At 41.8% G+C, this 18,255-nt stretch overlaps 1 protein-coding gene across 1 annotated transcript in view; it reads left to right on the top strand.

The window, feature by feature from the left end:
- The window catches only part of LOC133018092 (low-density lipoprotein receptor-related protein 8-like), an 83,998-nt gene that overhangs the window by 31,468 nt on the left and 34,275 nt on the right, over positions 1-18,255 (top strand). Inside the window, exon 4 of the mRNA XM_061084395.1 lies at positions 12,238-12,366. Coding sequence (XP_060940378.1) covers positions 12,238-12,366 — 129 coding nt within the window. The remainder of the gene's footprint in view (positions 1-12,237; positions 12,367-18,255) is intronic.

An 18,255-nucleotide genomic window follows, 5' to 3' on the forward strand; every position in this document is an offset into this window, starting at 1 on the left:
TAGCCCATACACTTCAATACTCAATGGTGTCTGATGGTGAACTCAAGAAATACCTTGATTGCTTCTCTGCCAAACTGTTAAAGCTGAGCGTCTCTGGCTGGCTCTCCTATAGCCGGTGCCAGTCGAGTGCTCCCACACACAGGCCCTGATGGGGGTTAGGCAAGTTGACGTTTCCTCAACCAGGCAGGGACCAATAAGTGGGTGTCTTGAACTACTTAATTGTTTTCTTTCTTTCTTTCTAAAATGCTAATTTCTCTTCCTCCCCTGGCTGCCGTTACTCGGATATCAGATACAGCTCAAAGCAACACACAGAAATACAGCTGCTGGAATCTGTTTCCCTGAACATGTGTTTCAACCCTGGGTCTTCATCTGACAAACGCTGATAACACAATGTCTGGTATCATACAGCACTCCGGGAGTTTAGAATTTTAAATGTAGCGAGATGTTCTGCTCAAATGAGCTGAGACCTTCAGCCCAACCTGCTGATTGTGGCAGCAGCAGATGTTTAGATTTCGACTCTGAGACCTGAGTTTGTCTTTCAGAGTGAATTCTTTTTCATGTTTAAAATGCTGCTGAGATGTAACTGCACCTTCGCTCTGAGACTGTTCCACTGCAGGGAGAAGAGACGCAGATAACAGGCCCTTATATCTCATCCCTGCAAATGTCAGAGACATTTTTTATAGTCGGAACTAGATTTGGAATGAAAAAGAACTATTCAAACACTGCTGCCAAATTTTGTTAAGCGGCACAGTTTTCGATTTTTTTTAAAGGTTCTGGAAATGTTTTCATTTTTCTCAAAAAGCTTCTTACAATGATTGATGATTCAACAACTTTTGTACCAGAAAGTGAATAGTTTGGGTTATTTCTCCTTTTCTTCTCTGCTCCCCTAGGGGTAAAACAAAGAGAAAAAAAAAAGATGACGTGTACTTTAATGCACAACAGCAACATTTGAATCAAATCTGATGGCACTCGCTGGGTTGTCTCACCATTTTCATGCAAATCTGATCAAACCACACCTACACACTCCTGACCATAGACTGCATATAAAGATGAACAGCAAGTCTGCACTTCCTCCTGCTGTGTAAAACTCCTGTCAGTTGGAGTCTGTGTAGTTGTGATCGTGGTGTAGAGCTCCGGTATCGAGGTCCTGCCGCTTGACCAATCACAAGTCAGTCTCAGCTGTCAATCATGACAGTTTCACCATATTCTTACACCTAAACACATTAAATTAAAACCAAACTTGAGGCCATGTAGGCCATCTTTTTATACAGTCCAATGTATAATATGTACAATATGACTTGCAGAAGGACTTACAAGAAAAGTTCACGAGAACGATTCAACAATGATGTTTGTACAGTAAAATAACTTGTTGAATGATGTAGCCTGTTTTAGAGCAGTATCTTAGTTCCATCCCCAGTGTCCTTTTTTTAAACTTTAAAGTCTTTTCAAAGTTATTGAGAGAGGGAATTAAAATGTGTCCAGCTGAGCAGGAAATGAATCAAGAGGAAGCCAAATGAATCTTTCAGAGGATATTCATTCCACTTTTGTCCCGTTTTATTGACTGCGGATGTGTGGGTCGGTTCCATGAATAATGTAGCAGCCCCACCACCAGGCAAAGCTTCTAATGTCACCCCCAGAAAGTTAGGGCTAAGGAGGGAGACATGAAGACACCTCCGAAGGATAACAAGTTTATATTGGAAATCCAATTAAAGATAAATGAAGGAGGGATTCATCTCTTGGCTGCAGAATAAAGAGAGAGAGATCTGGGCTCAGGATAGATTCATTTATATGGAAATCCCCTTTGCATTGACGTGATGTAATGTAAAAATTACACCCACACCTAAAACACCAACTGTGAAAAATCCTGCTGGAGTTTTCTTTCTGCTCTGCAAACAGATTCATCTAACTTTGAAACAGGTTGGGAGAAATATGGTGGCTGGTGTTGTAAGAATGATCATTATTTGTCAGAGATTGATCATTTATTTCTTGCGCTGTTGGCAGAATGTAAACATTAATGTCCTCTTCCTCCCTAAATGGATAGTTAACTGAAAATGTTTAATTCATTCATCTACTCACCACTATGCCTATGGACGGGTGGGTGAAACTTCTGAGTACACAAACTACTTTTAGAAGTAAATAGGAAAAACATAAAATGTCTCCATACTGCTCCTGTGGTGTCATCCAAGTGTGCTCTGACTTTCAAATTGGACTTTAAACGGCGTCAGCTCCAGAAGAGGATCAGAGGACATTTAGGATTAAAACAAAGTGTAAATGACACTGTTTCCAGTTGAATTCAATTCAATTAATGTCTGAGCTTATGGACCCTTGGATGACAACACAAGAGAAGTACGGAGGCATTTTATGCTTGTTTTTTCTATTGTATTTTTTGACGTAAGAAAAACTGTCTACAGTTGTATTTGGCCTTAACTGTTAACTGTTTTACCCCTGAAACTCCAAAAGTGTTTTGTGGACTCAAACCGTTCTTCCACTCCTCCATCATTGGCACAGTGGTTAATTTTATTTTTCTGTGAACTATCCCTGATAAGTAAAAATATAGTTTTGCCAGTCCTCCTCACCCTGCAGCATGAATCCCACCTGATGATTAGTTCTGATACAATTTTTCCTTCCTTATACTGATTCAGATATATATTCCATTTTAGCCAGCTCTGTTCAATGCTCCACTACAGGAAATAACTTCTTCTTCACCGTTCTAAGGGCAGTACCCTTCTTACCCATGGTAGTACTGAAGAGTCACTGGTCTTTGGCAATATCGGTGGCATTTCCAGTTTGTTCTCAGAACATCTGTACTTGACTCTAACCAGAATCTTCTCGATGGTTAGTGCTGCACTAAGGACATGGGGAAACACTTTTTGAAGGGGAAAACAATTTCGTCATAAGATATACGTAAATCAGAGTTGAGCTTTATAGTCCCAAGGGCGGTGGTAACTCAGGGGACCCCAATGATCCACTAGTTGAATAGGTCTTGCGTAATTTCAGGCTGTATCGGAGGCATTTTTTCGATGCTGGTATCGTTATCTCTAGAAATGCAGTGGCTAGTATTCTAATGAACAATGGAGATTGATCATTTACTGGCTGCGCTTATGGCAGAACACCTTTTATCCCTGCCCTCATTCCTCCTTCCTCCTGAAAGTCAAACTTTAACAAAAGTAGTCCTCACCCTTAAGGACGGATCCCTCCTGATGATGCGTTCAGGAGAGAAGTGTCAGACCGATGCCCAATCCTGAACAGAGGGAGCGTTAATGAGATCCACTTCCTCACAGCTGTCTTTCTGTTTGAGTGGATGCAACTGTGCCGGAATCACACTGAGGAGAAAAGGGAAGGAGAGAAAAGACTCAAGGATGGACATTGTGGGAATAAACAGGCGACAGCAGCCATCCTGCTCTTATCGTGTGTCTCATTAACCTCTGTTCACTGGAAGCTTCCCTGGCTGAGATTACACAGCCATAATGAGAACTGTACGTCTGTCAGTGAACACCTCTTGATGTGCTGCATCATTCACATAAGAAGAGATGAAAACAGCAAAAGAAAAAACCCACCTCTGACATGAAAATGTAGCATTAACACGTCGCTCGACACCTCACAATCTCATGCAACACTTCCCTTTGAAATCAAAAGCTACCGAGCTTCGCATTTACCAGTTAAACTTCGCTAAAGCGGAGCTGGTTTTGCCGCGTTAATGACAAAGCGGAGGGCGGGAACTTCACGCACCCCCGCGTCCAATCTTTAAACACGACGCTTTGGCGATGAGCGTGCCTTTGTGTAAACGGCAGCCACAGGTGAGTGCACGGCTGTTTTCCACGGGGCTAATTACATGTAGTGCTGCAAATACACCTTAATGCATCATGCTCCAGTTATGCTGAAGCCCTATAAGCCGCTCTGTCGTCTCTCACATGCAGAAAAACTCTCATCTTGTACTTAATTTGATTTGGCCCCTTCCCTACAGCTCTGCTCTACTGTCTCTCTATTCCAGTCTCACGTGCACAAAAGTAACAGCACACACATACACACAAAGTTGTTAGGGCACTTTGGACCCGGGTGCTGGGTGCAGACATCTGTGCCACAATCATTCTGGCTCACCGCGTGGATTCTCAATTACACGCTGGAGTAGCGTTACACCATCGCATTAAGAATTCAGATTTGGGCCACACTGAGCGAGTTGACTTGCGTGTGTGCTGAAAAATGAATGAGTCTTCGGAGGAACACGTGAAGTGCCCGGGCTCATCGTTTTGGTATCAGATTAATGTGTAATCAAGGAGGAAGTGGGCCAACGCATCCAGCTGTGCAGCAGCTCTCCCCCGGCCGGAGCGGTGACATTTCCACGCTTCTCCTGTAGTCGCCGAAATCACTTTTAGTGAGGATTGTATAGAGAGGGAGGGTGAGCGTCCGCTGCCTGACTCCTCCTGGCAAATTTTTCACTGAGTGCGGCTCAGTTCTGTTCGTCAGTCTGAGCTCTGTGAAGTCTTCTCTCGGAGTTGACAAGCGTGAGAGGTAACTTCACAGTGTTTCTTCTTCCCGGAGAAGTTGTATTCATTATATGAGGACATAACCCCCCCCCCCCCCCCCCCGAATACTTGGAATAATATGAATTATTCAAACAGATGGAAGTCTTCTTTTTAAACCCACCATATTGTGCCTTTGGTTTGCGCTTCTAAGTGTCGTGTAATTTGCAGAGGGTTATAGATACATCAGTGAAAGGGGTTTGATGAAAACTTCTATGAAACTCTTTGTAGATATTGAGCTTCAAACCCCTTTGAGTTTCTCACTGGGAGTTAATAAAAGAGCCTCACCTTTTGTACTGACTTTATAATGGGAGCATTTCCATGGTAAAGGTGTTTTTGTTTCCTTTGTGAAGATGTTTGTGTCACACACACCACTGGGCTACACTGATGTGATGTGATGTGGATTGTTAAGTGTCATGAGAACATTTCACGAGCACATATCCTTCACTTTGCTAATTATGTCGATTTTCTGTTGCCGGTCGTCTCTGTCACCACCACTGATTTTGTTTACATTGTAAATTGTTGATGTGTCACAGAAGTAGGTTTAATATTTTACTAAACTCAGAACTAAATCTGGGGAGAATTCCATCAGTGGCAGAGCCTGACAGCGCCGCTGCCTTGAGGTTAATACTGTTATTGTAGCGTTCATACGTGGAAACGGGGGCAATTCTCATGCATTGAACTTGGTTGGTTACGCTGTCTGCGAAAAAGAAATTGGAGTGGGATTGTGATCCCAAAGTCAGGCTGCCAACTCAGCTCAGGTATAAAGATCAGTTTTACCACAACAGTGTTATCAGTTCATTGTTATAAAGCTGATTCAGAAAAATCAGCAAGATGTGATGATATTTTAGCTTTTTTCACTGAAAACGGTCTTTTTTCCTCTACATTTGTTCGGGGAAACAAACATTTTATGTTACTGTAAGTTGTAGTTAAAGCAATAAACCCCAAGAGTGGTTTACAGTGAATTTAGAACAGCTCCTGGGAGTTCAGACCAGAAGTATTTACTGAGGTGGAATACAGTTATGCAAGAATGACAGTGATTCTCACATGATGGCAGGACGGCATCTAACAATATCATTATCAGCTAATGTGATTTTTGTCTCAGATTAAATGGACTGTATTTACACAGCGCTTCTCAAGTCTTATCGACCACTCAAAGCACTTTACTGTTCATTCACACGCCCATTGAGACGTGGCTTCTGTGCACAGTGCTTTTTCTATTACACCACTCATATAGTGTCAGGAGCAATTTAGGGTTCAGCATTTTGTTCTAATGCAGACTGGAGGCACCGAGGGGTGAACCACCAACCTACTGGTTAGTGGATCACTCTCACTACCGCCCTGAGCCGCAGCTGTAGATTAATTATTAAGTCTTCAGCGATGTCTAGAAATAATACAAAGTATGAAGAACCGGCTCCTAAAGCCAAATAAATGGGCCTGATGTTCTTATTATTTTTTGTTAATGATGCAGGCATTTTTCTATTATGCACGCAAAGGGCTAATAAATCATCTAGGCCTCAAATTTAAGGTGCTGGAAGATGATAATTATTTATTTTGGGGGTTTTCCAAAATATTTGCTGATTTATTTCGTGAATTGACAAATTACTTACTTGAAAAATTGCAGACATTACAGTCTGAACCAAAATTTGACAATTAGTTATGATTTATAATGGGGGGGGGTGGGGTGTCATCGTGCCTCAGTGCTGAAAACTCTTGTCTAACAGCAAGAAAGTCGTGAACTTAAGTTTGCATATTTAGCTCCTCTGAACTGGCCCCTCGGCAGTAGACTGTGAACGGTTGTCTGTACGTGTTAGCCCTGTGATGACTGCACCCATCATCTGTGTGTAGTCGGAATTTTGAAACCATAGTCGCGCTGAGGAGGATCAGCAACATCGCTTGGCTATAAAGAGACGTTCAGGCCACAGTGTATAAACTGCTAATGCACTTTGCTTAAAAATATCAATCTCCCATCTTGTAGTTTGCAACCAGCCGTGTGTTCTTGGCCGTAGCACATGTATAATTCAGAGAGGAGGACATAGCCACGCTAACACGGTTTAATGAAGCAACGAATCTGACTGTGACTCATGTGACTGTGAGTGTTTTGTCCTTTTTTAGATCTTAGGTGGTTGTAACCATTGGAAGCCTGACATAGACGGGTGTAGTTTTTGTACTCACTCGCCTCCAGTTCTCAGAAATAAAAGACTTGCTGTGGGAAACGAGGAGCAGGAATTGTCAGAAACAGGTTTTGGAAACATGAGGATGTGTGTTTTTCTAAGTGTTTCTAAGTGGAAGCAGCTGTAGAGAGTAGTCAGGGACTGTCGGGGAGCAAGAGCTGTCATGAACTGGTTGTGGGATGAATCACCAACCGTACATTAACTAGAAGCATTTGAAAGCAGCGAAAAGGGCCTCAATTAATGAATAGGTTCCTCATTATTCCCAGTTTTCACCACCACAGGGCTTATTAAGTATCCCTGTTATCTCATCATATGCCTCAGCGACAATCGACAAAACTTAAGAGCCTCTCCACTCCGTCACTGAAAGCCTGTTTTTAGGTTTAAACACTGAGCAATAACAAGGTCGCCCGCAAATGAAAAGCAAAGCTATTACACCATTGCGCTGAGGAAACGAAGACCGCCTTGGGTCTTGTAAAAGGTGATGAATTCTGAACAGATCTCTTGCCAAAGCGCCACAGAGGAGATGCCTCCTCATTTTTCACTCCCATCGTAAACAACAGCCAGACTGTCAGTTTGTGTCGGTGAGTAATTGGTTTTCATTAAGTCGCTTCCTTTCGCTCGTGAAATCCTCATCACCTTTGTCTTTGTGAAATCTGAGATTTCGCTAAACAATATCTGTCATTAGAGGCGGGGAGCTAACACTACTTGGCTGGAGTCAAGTTTGGCATCTTCGTGTGAATTTGAGAGGAATTGCTGGTTTAAGAGTCGTCCGTCAGTCAGAGATCATCCTCTGCTTTGTGGATTCTGCTAAAGTCTGATCTCCACCCGTCTATCGTCCTTTATCTCTTTCTTCTCGGTTTGAGTGGCTTTGATTTTGCTTAAGGATAAGAATCTAAAAGGTTGTACAGCACTTTGCATCATCATCTCTTCCTCTTTTCTTGCTCCTGGTGCACCTCCCCTCTTATGGATTCCTTTTTTTCCCTCCCCCCCCCCTCCTGCTTCGCTGTCTTTGTCACCCCTCTTTCATTTTATCCCCGTGTCTTGTTTTCTGTCAGGTCCTCTTTGGCCCTGCATTAGACTGAATTCACTCAGACAGCATCTAATTTCCACTTTCAAAGATCCCACCTACTCGCCTCTTTCATCTCAAGACATTACTGAGAAACTGCATTTCCTCCCTGACCAGCCACTCTCACATTTGGTTTGAAGATGTTATTCAGCTGTGATCCTTCACATTGCAGCTCATCATTCCTTCCCCTTGTTTTTTTGTTTCCTTTATTGAGCTCGTTTGCTCTCCTGACAGTCGTGTCTAGAAAGAAGTCACTAATTTCTCACTGAAAAAGATAAATCACAGGGTATAATTGTCTGTCGTATGCATGAAGAATTAAACAGTGACGCAGGCACCATCAAAGGCTGCCACATGTTGAGGGAGAAATAGCTTTCTGGTTTGAAATGATGATTTCTAAAATTCGTTGCACATGAATCAGAAGAAATAAAATGTTATTTCTGTAACTCATTGTAAATTTAGAGGCCTGTGGGTTGGTCACAATTTGCACAGCTCTAAAGTTTGTGGACTGTAACCAGGGGCACTACCAGGGGCAGATTCAGGGGGAAACTGGCCCCTGCTAAAATTGAAGTGGGCCCTGAAGTGCCCCTGTTCTGTCAGTATGCTTTGTAACAATGTAACAATTTGCCTTGTTTAGGAACACAGGGGGAAATTACTACGCTATTATTTAAGTTCAGTCCTTGCGGTAATCCATTATAGTGTCGCCGAAGAAATAATCAATTTTTTGTGGATAAAATCCCATGTAGGTCTTCAAGACCGCAGTTCCCTCGAACGTGGCTGGTAGCTCCCTTGCCGAGACATTACTTCCCCCCATTTATCACATTTGGATGTTAAAGAAACCAATATATACACCATAACCCATTCAATAAACAAATACACACAATGATCCCTTCCCTCATCCTTATAATTTGAGTGGTCTGACCGATTAAATATGTGAAAGATTCGGGTACATAAAGAACACTTAGGTGACCTCTACAAAAATACTAACAATAAATATCCCAATTAGTTTAAATCTTTATTTTCTTTTTTTTTAAGAACACAATGATCTTGAAGAAGGAACAGTCGTCAAAACATATTCAACGATTCATTGCTTCTTGAAACCTACAGAGCTAACAGCAAACAGGGACCGACTTAAATGTGCACTTCACGGAGTTGTGCATGGATGTTGCACATAAAATCAGCCCCTCTGTGTAAATGGTGGTCGCTGTTTGACCCCTGTTTTAGAAAACAATCTATCACCGGCTGTAACCTGATTGTAGGTAATTGACACTTCTCAGCCAGCAGAATACAGATTCACAATCTACCCGGAGTCCGAGATGTTGTTTGCTGTAGGGACACCTCTGAACACTGCAGTAGCAAGTGCTTGTTTTCTTTTTCTGTCCGTGGGGTCAGGGCCTGGCTGCCTCAGCCCTTCTCAGATCGTGATCTCCCCAGGCACCAGCTGCCTCTCTGTCCTTCTCCCCCACATCCCTTCTGTCACCCTTCCTTCCTGCAGGGTCAGTAGAATACCAAATGAAGGCGGATGAAAAATACATCTTCTTTAAGAGCTGGTGTTTAATGGTGGTTACCTGTTGGTGCCTGGATACCTCACTTATCTACCAGGAGGATACACTGGTTTGTATTGACTCTGAGTCAATAGATCAGACCTGGACTTACTGTATTTCACCTTGCCAGCACATTACACCTTAAATGATAATGTATTGTTTTCTTTTATATATACTATATTATTCTGTATTTATACATGTTTTCTTATCGGTTCTTCATTTTTTGTATGGAAATGCAAATTTGTATTTGTAGTTATTGTTTTGGTCTCTGTATATTTCTATTGTTGTGACGGGAACAAATCGACTTCAGATTTTAATACTGATTAGTATATGACAGTATGGAATATGAGTAACAGGAAAAATCTGTAGAAGACTGGCAAAGACAGTGCTGTCACACCACTCCTCCTCTCACTACACTGGTCACGGTCAAACTCGACTCTCCTGGCCAACCATTGTGCTCCGTTGCCTCTGTGCTGTCACTTCCTGAAGCCGCTGATCTTTGACTGAGATGAGTGACATGACTCGTCTCTGTTTTGGCTCAACAGTAGTAGATATAATTCCCCAGTGAAGTCACTGCACGTCCCTATGCTGCAGAGTCAACACCCACCTTTTTTCATGCTGCACGTTGAAGCCACAGGCTCGAACTTGTATTTCATTTCTTTTGAACAAAGAACAAAAGAACAAACAAAAAAACTAAGTAGTGTTTTTAACTGTTTATTCGGGGGAGATGAGCCTCCAATTTGGATTTCTTCTAGCTTTTGATGCTTTTTTGGTTGCAATCATAGACTGTATATATAAGGTTCCAATGCATTTATTGCAAGTCATTTTGGATAAAAGTCACAGCCAAGCCACCAGTGTATGGGTAAGACATCCTGACAGCAGGCAGCTGGGGACCCTTTGTTGTTTGTGAATTGGATATTCATCAGAAATCCAATATATTATTATCAGATTTTTACAATCTCAAATAATACCTTTTCTGTTATGGTATTGATACTCAAAATCCAAGTTACACTATAAAGTACACACAAATAAATACTATTGTTTTGTTTTTTTACTTGGAGGTAAAAGTTCTTGTACTCTTTATACTCTATGTGATTCTCAATGCATACCACAGAAGATACATTTACACCTTATAAATTAAGAAACAGTTACACATGAAAACCTTTTCGGTTCATTATGAAAACATGACAATTAAGGCTAAAATGATCCCTGCAAATTTCAAACGACTCTGTAATTGTCATGGAATATATACAGTAGTTCATTTAATAATTAAAGCCTATTGCATATTGTATTTACATTAGCAATTAAGGAATTCAATTTGACCCTAAGTGCAGCTTTCTAATTAATCTGTTTCCATGTGAACAGATGTGCTTTGGCTTGGTAGATGTACTTCCTGTCTTTTCCAATTATCCACTATACAGTTTACACTAACATCAGATATTCTGTTCTAACCTCATAAGTGATTTTCATTACGGAGATTGCTCCCATTGTTTGCCAGCTGAGAGGAGGCTGTGCGCTGAGTTCATGTAAAAAAGAAAACACGACTGTCAGAAGGTTTATAAAGTTCATGTTGATAAGCAGCTGGAAAGTGTGGTCACATGGAAACTCCGGCAGACGGCAGGCTGTTTGTGAAAAGATAGTGGAGTAGCTCAATTAAAATATACATGCTGTATGAATTAGAAACAGTTTAGTGAATAAATATATCCATGTGAAGTCAGCTGTAAATTAAACACTACACTACACTACGCTACATTAGTAAAAGCTAATGCTACTGTTAAAATTCGCTGAAATGGTTTCAATAGAGGGTTCAAGGTAGCATAATCGATATACATATATAACAGGCTTCAGCAGGGGATGTAATAAATGGCAAAAAATTGCTCATAGATTAATTGATGAGACTGTGTATAGAGATGGAGAACACGTCTCCACTATTTTAGAAAAAATAAGCTAAAATATCCTGGATGCAAATGGTGACATCTTGGCCTTTGGACATTTGAAGCCAGAGTCTGTGCAGTAGTGATTATGTTAGAGAGCTGTGATGTCTATATTATTTGGTTCTCGTACATCTTTATATACGGCCTGTGATTGACATAGTTCCGTTAAATTCATGAAAAAAAAAAAATCCCAAAAGTAGCTCATTACTCCAGAGGATAAACAGGTGAAATATTAAAAGGTGAAATACCCAAAGGTATTAATAAATATAGTTGAACCATAATTCTAATTAATTAATTCTACTACTTTGAGCTGCATAGTGTTAAATAACTAAATCAAATTTCAATTCACTTAATAATCATCTCATTTGGAACATGGCTCGTCATTAGAGGGGTATTCGACTGCCTCTGACAGTACTGAGGTGTGTGTGATTGGGGCCATTGTTCTTAAATATGATATGAAATTGAAATAATCAAAGGCAGAAATGTTTTGCCATGTAGTTTTACCCTTTGGTTTCAGCCTGCAAGGTTTAAGGCTGCACTGTAAGCAGAGATGTATAATTAACAGCCTGCCTCAGATGAAACAAATCTGGATCAAACCCGCTCTGTGCCAACTACAGCAGATTGGCAGGAAAACAGAGGCGTGTGAGTGTGTGCGTGTGCGTGTGTGTGTGTGTGTGTGTGTGTGTGTGTGTGTGTGTGTGTGTGTGTGTGTGTGTGTGTGTGTGTGTGTGTGTGTGCGTTCGCGCGCGGGGGCGTCTTTTGCTCTTCAGCCAACTGTGCATTTACTGTAGTTTATGATCTTTCTGCATGTCTCTTTAGAGGCGGCCCAGACAGTAAAATCAATTGGCCAGACTGGTGGAGATTTGGACGAGTTTTAACAGCATCGTGGGGGCGACAGAAATCCAGATCCGATGGTGTCTCCTAGTTGTTTTTTGTTGCAGCCTTTATGGGACCATAAAACCTGTGCAGTAATCTCCCTATCTCGTTTATCTCTACCCACAGGCAAACAGACGTGCCCTCCGGAGAAATTTGACTGTGGAGGATCCACCAACAAGTGTGTCTCGTTGTCATGGAGATGTGACGGGGAGAAGGACTGCGAGAACGGGGCGGACGAGGAGGACTGTGCTTCTGGTGAGTTTGTTGTCACGGAAATGGAGGAAATGCATGAACCGTTGTTTATTCCAGCTGTATTTTTTATTTCAAATGTTGGCAGTGACTGATAGGGGATGACTTGACGATGCTTGAAGTCAGCAAGAGAAATCCCAATGTTCCCTTTTTGCATTTTAGAGTTTTTCGTCCTTTCTGAACTCACTTATCATCCAGGGGCTTAAGACTTTAAAGCACAGTAGGGAACACTCCATACAATTAGAGGGATTTGAAAGAAGTTTTGATTTAAGCCAGCTGCACTCAAAAAATAGGTTCACTTTGATGTGGAATGTTTTTTTGTAGGAGAATATGAGATATCTGCAGGTTTCTGGTGATGTTTGGATTCTTCTGCCGTCGCATTTTGAACCTTGACTCGTTCGACTTCCCGCTGCAGGGTCTTCAGAACCGTCGAAAAATTACATCACACCCTTACACAGCCAATCAGACAGCTCAACCGTGCGGCTGCCTCCACCCCTTCAACCCCTGCAGGGACTATTCTTGCCCTACTTCTGAAGCGGCGTGAAAAATCGGCTCCTTCTTTTTTTCTCTCTCTCCCTTGCCTCTTCACATCAGGAAAAATTGATTGAGGGAACAGAGAGGGAGGAGGTGTGGTGTTTAGACTTTGAAGATTGTGCAAAATTGGCACGTGGTGGCAAATGCACAGGAGGAGAGGGAAAAAAAAAAGAAGCCATCTCCCTATTATCCCATATAAATAATGCTCTTTTATTCCAGGGATCTGCTCCCTTTCAGTTAACGGTGTGTGGGCGAACCGTATCCATGCAATTCATGTTATTTTTTAAAGAATCTAGTCTATTTACATTTTGTATTTAGAGAGGAAACCAAGTGAATTTGTCAAGAAATTAAAACATCACTCAGAGAAATTATCTTCGAGAATAGATATTTACCATCCTCTCCTTGAAAGATTAAGAGCTTTGCATTCATTGTGCTGTAAATATATGTTGTCCCATCAGCCTGCAAGTGGCCTGTCAGTGACTCCACGTCTCAATGTGGCCCCACACGCTCATGCCCGGCCAAGTGGTAGTGATTCCATCGACTTTAGATCTAATGCCTTCTTAGCTCAAATGGCTCTTCACAGCGCTGTCCATTGAGACCTAGTCTAGCCTGTGCTAATCCTTTTTTCATTCTAATGTCTGTATTGATGCTGCAGTCTTAAGCTTCTCAGTGGCGACACAAGGGCGGGCAGCGGGCGGATCGCCACCCAGGCAAAGGCCAAAATCCCTCCAGATGTAAAGTCTGTTCAGCGTGACCGGCAGGAAGAGGCCGACTCCATCACCAGCGAAGGGCCGTTAAGTGCTGCACAGGCCAGTTTGTGTGAGAACTGATTGGGCCCAATGCCAGGATGGAAGATCGTGTTTAAATCAAGGGCAAGAAGCTTTTTTTACCATAGATCAGTCTAGGTACCAAGCAAATTCGTCCTGCCACAGTTTCATAATGATACAAACCTTTTTTACCCAAAATCAATAATCTCTGATATAAGCCTTACAAAATCCTTTTGCGTTATTTTGCACACACAGACAAAAACAATGATATTCATATTGCAACATTTTGAAGCACGCATCTAAAATCGTATTGTCATGATAATGCAAATGTACTGAGATATTTGCGATATGTGCAAAAAGAGCAGAACACATTCACATTGACAGCAGAGGTTTACAATGATTTACTCACCCTGCCTTATAAAAAATGTTTAAAACGCCTAAACCTAAGCAGGCTTCACCGTATCAACCACTGAAAGAACAGTAAAAACATATTAAACATTTGAATCATTGTCCCTGAGCATAATCAATGTTGTGCAGTTGTGTCAACTCAGCAGTGAGCTTGTTGATAATTTGCAAATTGACTGCGTTTATAGCTTTTCTAGTCCCCGAGCCCTCAGAGCACTTTACACTACAAGTCACATCCAACCATTCACACATACACAGTGACTCTATGCAACACTTTTCTATCACACATTCAAAGTCACTTTGGCTTCAGACTGGATGAGACAGGGATCAAACCCCTGACCTTCTGGTTACAGGACGACCCGCTCTACCTCCTGACCAACAGCCTTTGTGAACTTATGGTAAATGAGACAGAACCTGTGTGAATTTACGTTTAAAATAAGTTATAGGTCACAGATTTAGAGCTGAGCTCTTAGATTACTCTTTATACTGTAGACTGGAGGCTTTAGATCTTTCACATTTACAGTCAGGAGAAAGGGAGCGGGGGGGGGGGGTGATGGAAACTACCAATCGGTTTGAGTACGTCTCAGTGTGTCGGTTCATTGCAGGCTCAGCTGCTGGCACAGGGGCAGCTGGAGAATTGACTTCAAAGCAGCATTAACTCTGCTATATGTTTGAGGTTAGAAAGAGAAATTAATGAATAAAAATGTGTGAAATGATGCAGGGGTAGTTGTGTGAGAGTGTGAATTAAACTTTTTCATGCACAGTAGATGTTTCTTATACATTTTGCTCAGCCGCAAACCTCAGTCTGATCACCTGGAAATGTTATTCCGTCATGTCTGGATGCAGTTGATCTAAAATGCTGAAGCATGAATTAAAAAAACTTTGAAATTTAAAGTACCAATGCAATGTCGGTCCACATCTACTAAAAAGTTCCCTGCAGAATCAACGTTATTCAACATAAAAATAGTGTTTCTTCAAATTTTTGTGTTTAACTGCAGCAATTTTAGGGAACCAATTCATTGTCTTGCTGTGTATCTCACTGCCTCTGTGTCATGGCATCGTGCTGTGGATACTAATTACAAGACTCAACCTCCACCTTATACTGACTTATTACAACAATCCACAATTTTAATAAGGACCGACATATTTCATTCATTTGACAGTTTTACTCCCCTGGCATCCTGCCCTTTTTTGTGGACCCAAATCCTAACAACATTTATTCCACAAACTGTTGTGCTAAGGACACTTTCACACCTACTTTTTTCTGCGGATCCTCACACATTCGTTTTTAGTTAGAACCGAAGTAACATTTGTGACTCTTCTATACCAGAAGAGTCTGGATCAAACTGAATTAGGGTTTGGTTCGTTTGCAATGTGAAAACATTGTCTTACGGATCAATTAGCGGGAAGTTAAGACAACATTAAACAGAAGAAAAAGAAGCAGAATTGGCTCTTAAGATTACATGTAGTCTTAGCCTCCAAGAATATAACATGTAAAAAGATGTTAATTTGTTGGATTCAGACTAAAGCTGAGTCCTTCCTACATCGGTTTGTGATGCTGGTAGTTATACTATAATGATATGACAGTGGCAACATAATTCACAAAAATAAGCAGTTCATTCATGAGTTTCTTTCAAAACAAAACTTTAAAACCTAAACTAAACTCACCTAAACTTTGAATAGGTCCACACAATAATGGCTATACAAAATACATTGACATTTTCTTCTCAGTTGTCATGGATTTTAGAGAGTGTCGATCCTCTCTTCGATCTTCCTTGAGTTTGCAGTCCGTTGGTGTGCACCGACTTAAATAAAGATGCCAGCAGAGGGAAAACAACCAGATTCAAGTTTCACTGCTCCGGCAACACAAGTCTTTCTGTACCTGTCTTTTACACTCGTGCTTTTGTGAAGCACTCATAGTCTGGCTTACATCGAGCGAAACATTCAAACACGCTGTACGCTTTCACATGTGTTTAGTGTGAGCGGAGAGGAACACTGACTGAGCCGGATCCCACTCAACCCTCTCTGCGCTCTGCTATTAGTAGAGTGAATAGCCCGCCGCAGACTCGGAAAAGCAAACCTTGCAGAGGAATCCTGCTAATTGAGTCGCCTGCATGTTGAATTATGTATAAAGTAGAATTTAGCCCTCACCAGAGAAAGCTTCCCCTGATCAACATTACATTAACCAGCGGCTCCAGAGAGGCTCCGCAAGAAAGTTCAACTGTGTCCTCCTCAACCCTCAGCGATGTGGGTTTTTAATGTGCACTCACTCGCTGGGCATCTTCTCCTGGGACGCACTCCGAGGCACAGGGAGCCGGTCCAGACCTGATGTGTTTGCTAATAATATTCTTGTGTGGTTTTACTTTGCCTGAGTTATTTATTCATATTTAACACTGCTTGGAAAGTGTTAGACAACGAATGACTCCTTGTCTCTGTAGTGAAACTGAAAGGGCAGGTACTGCACGTCCCCAGTGATGCAGCTATACACCACTGACAACATTTCCTCCTAATTTCAGTCTGGTAATAGAAATCTAGACAGGTTTCCATTTATCTAAGTGGTGGGTGTTTTGTCTTGTCTCAGTTCTCTGTCTCCTCTGCCATCGCCCAGCCGCCCTCAGGTGGTCTCTACCTTCTCAGTCAGTAATGATATCTGAGAGGAGGTTAAAAAAAACTCTCTTCACTTTGATTCCCCATCTTGTCGGCAGTTATCTTCTCCTGGTTGTTAGTGCAGATGAGAGGGGGTTCTCTGCTCTGCTACAGCTGTGTTTGCTGTGTAAAGTGTGCGTGGCAGGAAAGGTCAGCCGCTGAGCTGTTTCCCTGGAGAGAGCCACTGTGACCTGTGTGAAGTGGCCGGCAGCGCGAGTGCGTGTGTGTGACTCTGCCTCTCTGGGTTTGTCATTTGTGGATGTTGTGTGCCTTTGCGAGTGTTTGTGTGAATGGCCCATTGACCCTGCTGCGGTGTCTGTAGCTGAACTGTCCCTTCAGTAGGAATCTATGAATGTTGGAGCTGTTTTCGAGTGTGCAGAAAAAAAGAAAAATTGGCTTTTACTCGCTTACACATGGTTGTTTAGATATTTCTGTCTGGTGCTTGCCAATCGAATTGCATTAACAAGAAAAAGGAAGCAGCTGGTGAATCTGGTGTGTTAGCATTGTACTGATAGCTCTTATATCACGTGAGCATGAAAGCCGGCGATGTTTTGTGTCTCAACCACAGCATGAAACAGATTGTTGTCATTATGATGTGAACGCTATAGGCATGCGTTTGAGTCCGTTGCACTGCCCACATTTTTCCATGTTTTTTTATAATTTGGCATGGTTGTACATCCACTAGAGGGCAGAGTCGAGAGTTTCTGACAACAAACATGACAACGGTGATGGAGGTTGTGATACTTTACCTGTTTAGAAAGAGGCAAAAGCAGCCGCATTGTAAGCAGCATTGCTCTGTGAGCGATTAAATACATTAAAGCATGTGGATGGTGAATTATGTGTTGAAATTTTCTCCTCGTGTCCGACTTGTCACGCTTGAACTATTAGCTACATTGCCCCTCATGACTTCTGGTGGTACTTTTTTGTCTGTTTTGTCCGTATCCTAAAGTGTTAAGAAGATGTGCACAAGTACATAACAAATTAACGCATTGTACGAACAGAATAAGCTCCGTCCTTTTCCCTATGTATCTAACGTTGAGCATTAATAAGCCTTAACCAACAGAGCCAAGGCCTGACTTGTGCATAGCATGGGGCTACAAATGTTAGTGCAAAGAGGGGTTTTATAGCCTTACCACAAATTTCAAATTTCTATATGTCCACATGTATAGTCTGTAGTTTATTGTGCACCTGCAGTGTTTGCATATACATGTATAATGTCACCATCTTTTTTTGCACACTTCAGTATGTTTAATTATTTAATTAGCAATTTATACAGTTTGTCAATCAATCTACTCTCAACAAGGGTTTTTTGAATTTATTGCAAAAATTGAAATGTCTCATAATTGTCTTCAGACCCTCAATTCAGTATTTTTTAAAGCCTCTATGGCACCTTTCTCTCTGCTTGGGCAAATCTCTATCAGCTTGGTACACCTGGATTTGGGCAGTTTATCCCATTCTTCCAGGCGGAAGCTCTGAAGCTCTGTCAGACTGGATGAGAAGTGTCTGTTAACAGCCGTCTTCTGGTCTGTCCAGGTGCTCTGTG

The sequence above is a fragment of the Limanda limanda genome, chromosome 13 (assembly GCF_963576545.1).
Source record: "Limanda limanda chromosome 13, fLimLim1.1, whole genome shotgun sequence".
Classification (NCBI taxonomy): domain Eukaryota; kingdom Metazoa; phylum Chordata; class Actinopteri; order Pleuronectiformes; family Pleuronectidae; genus Limanda; species Limanda limanda.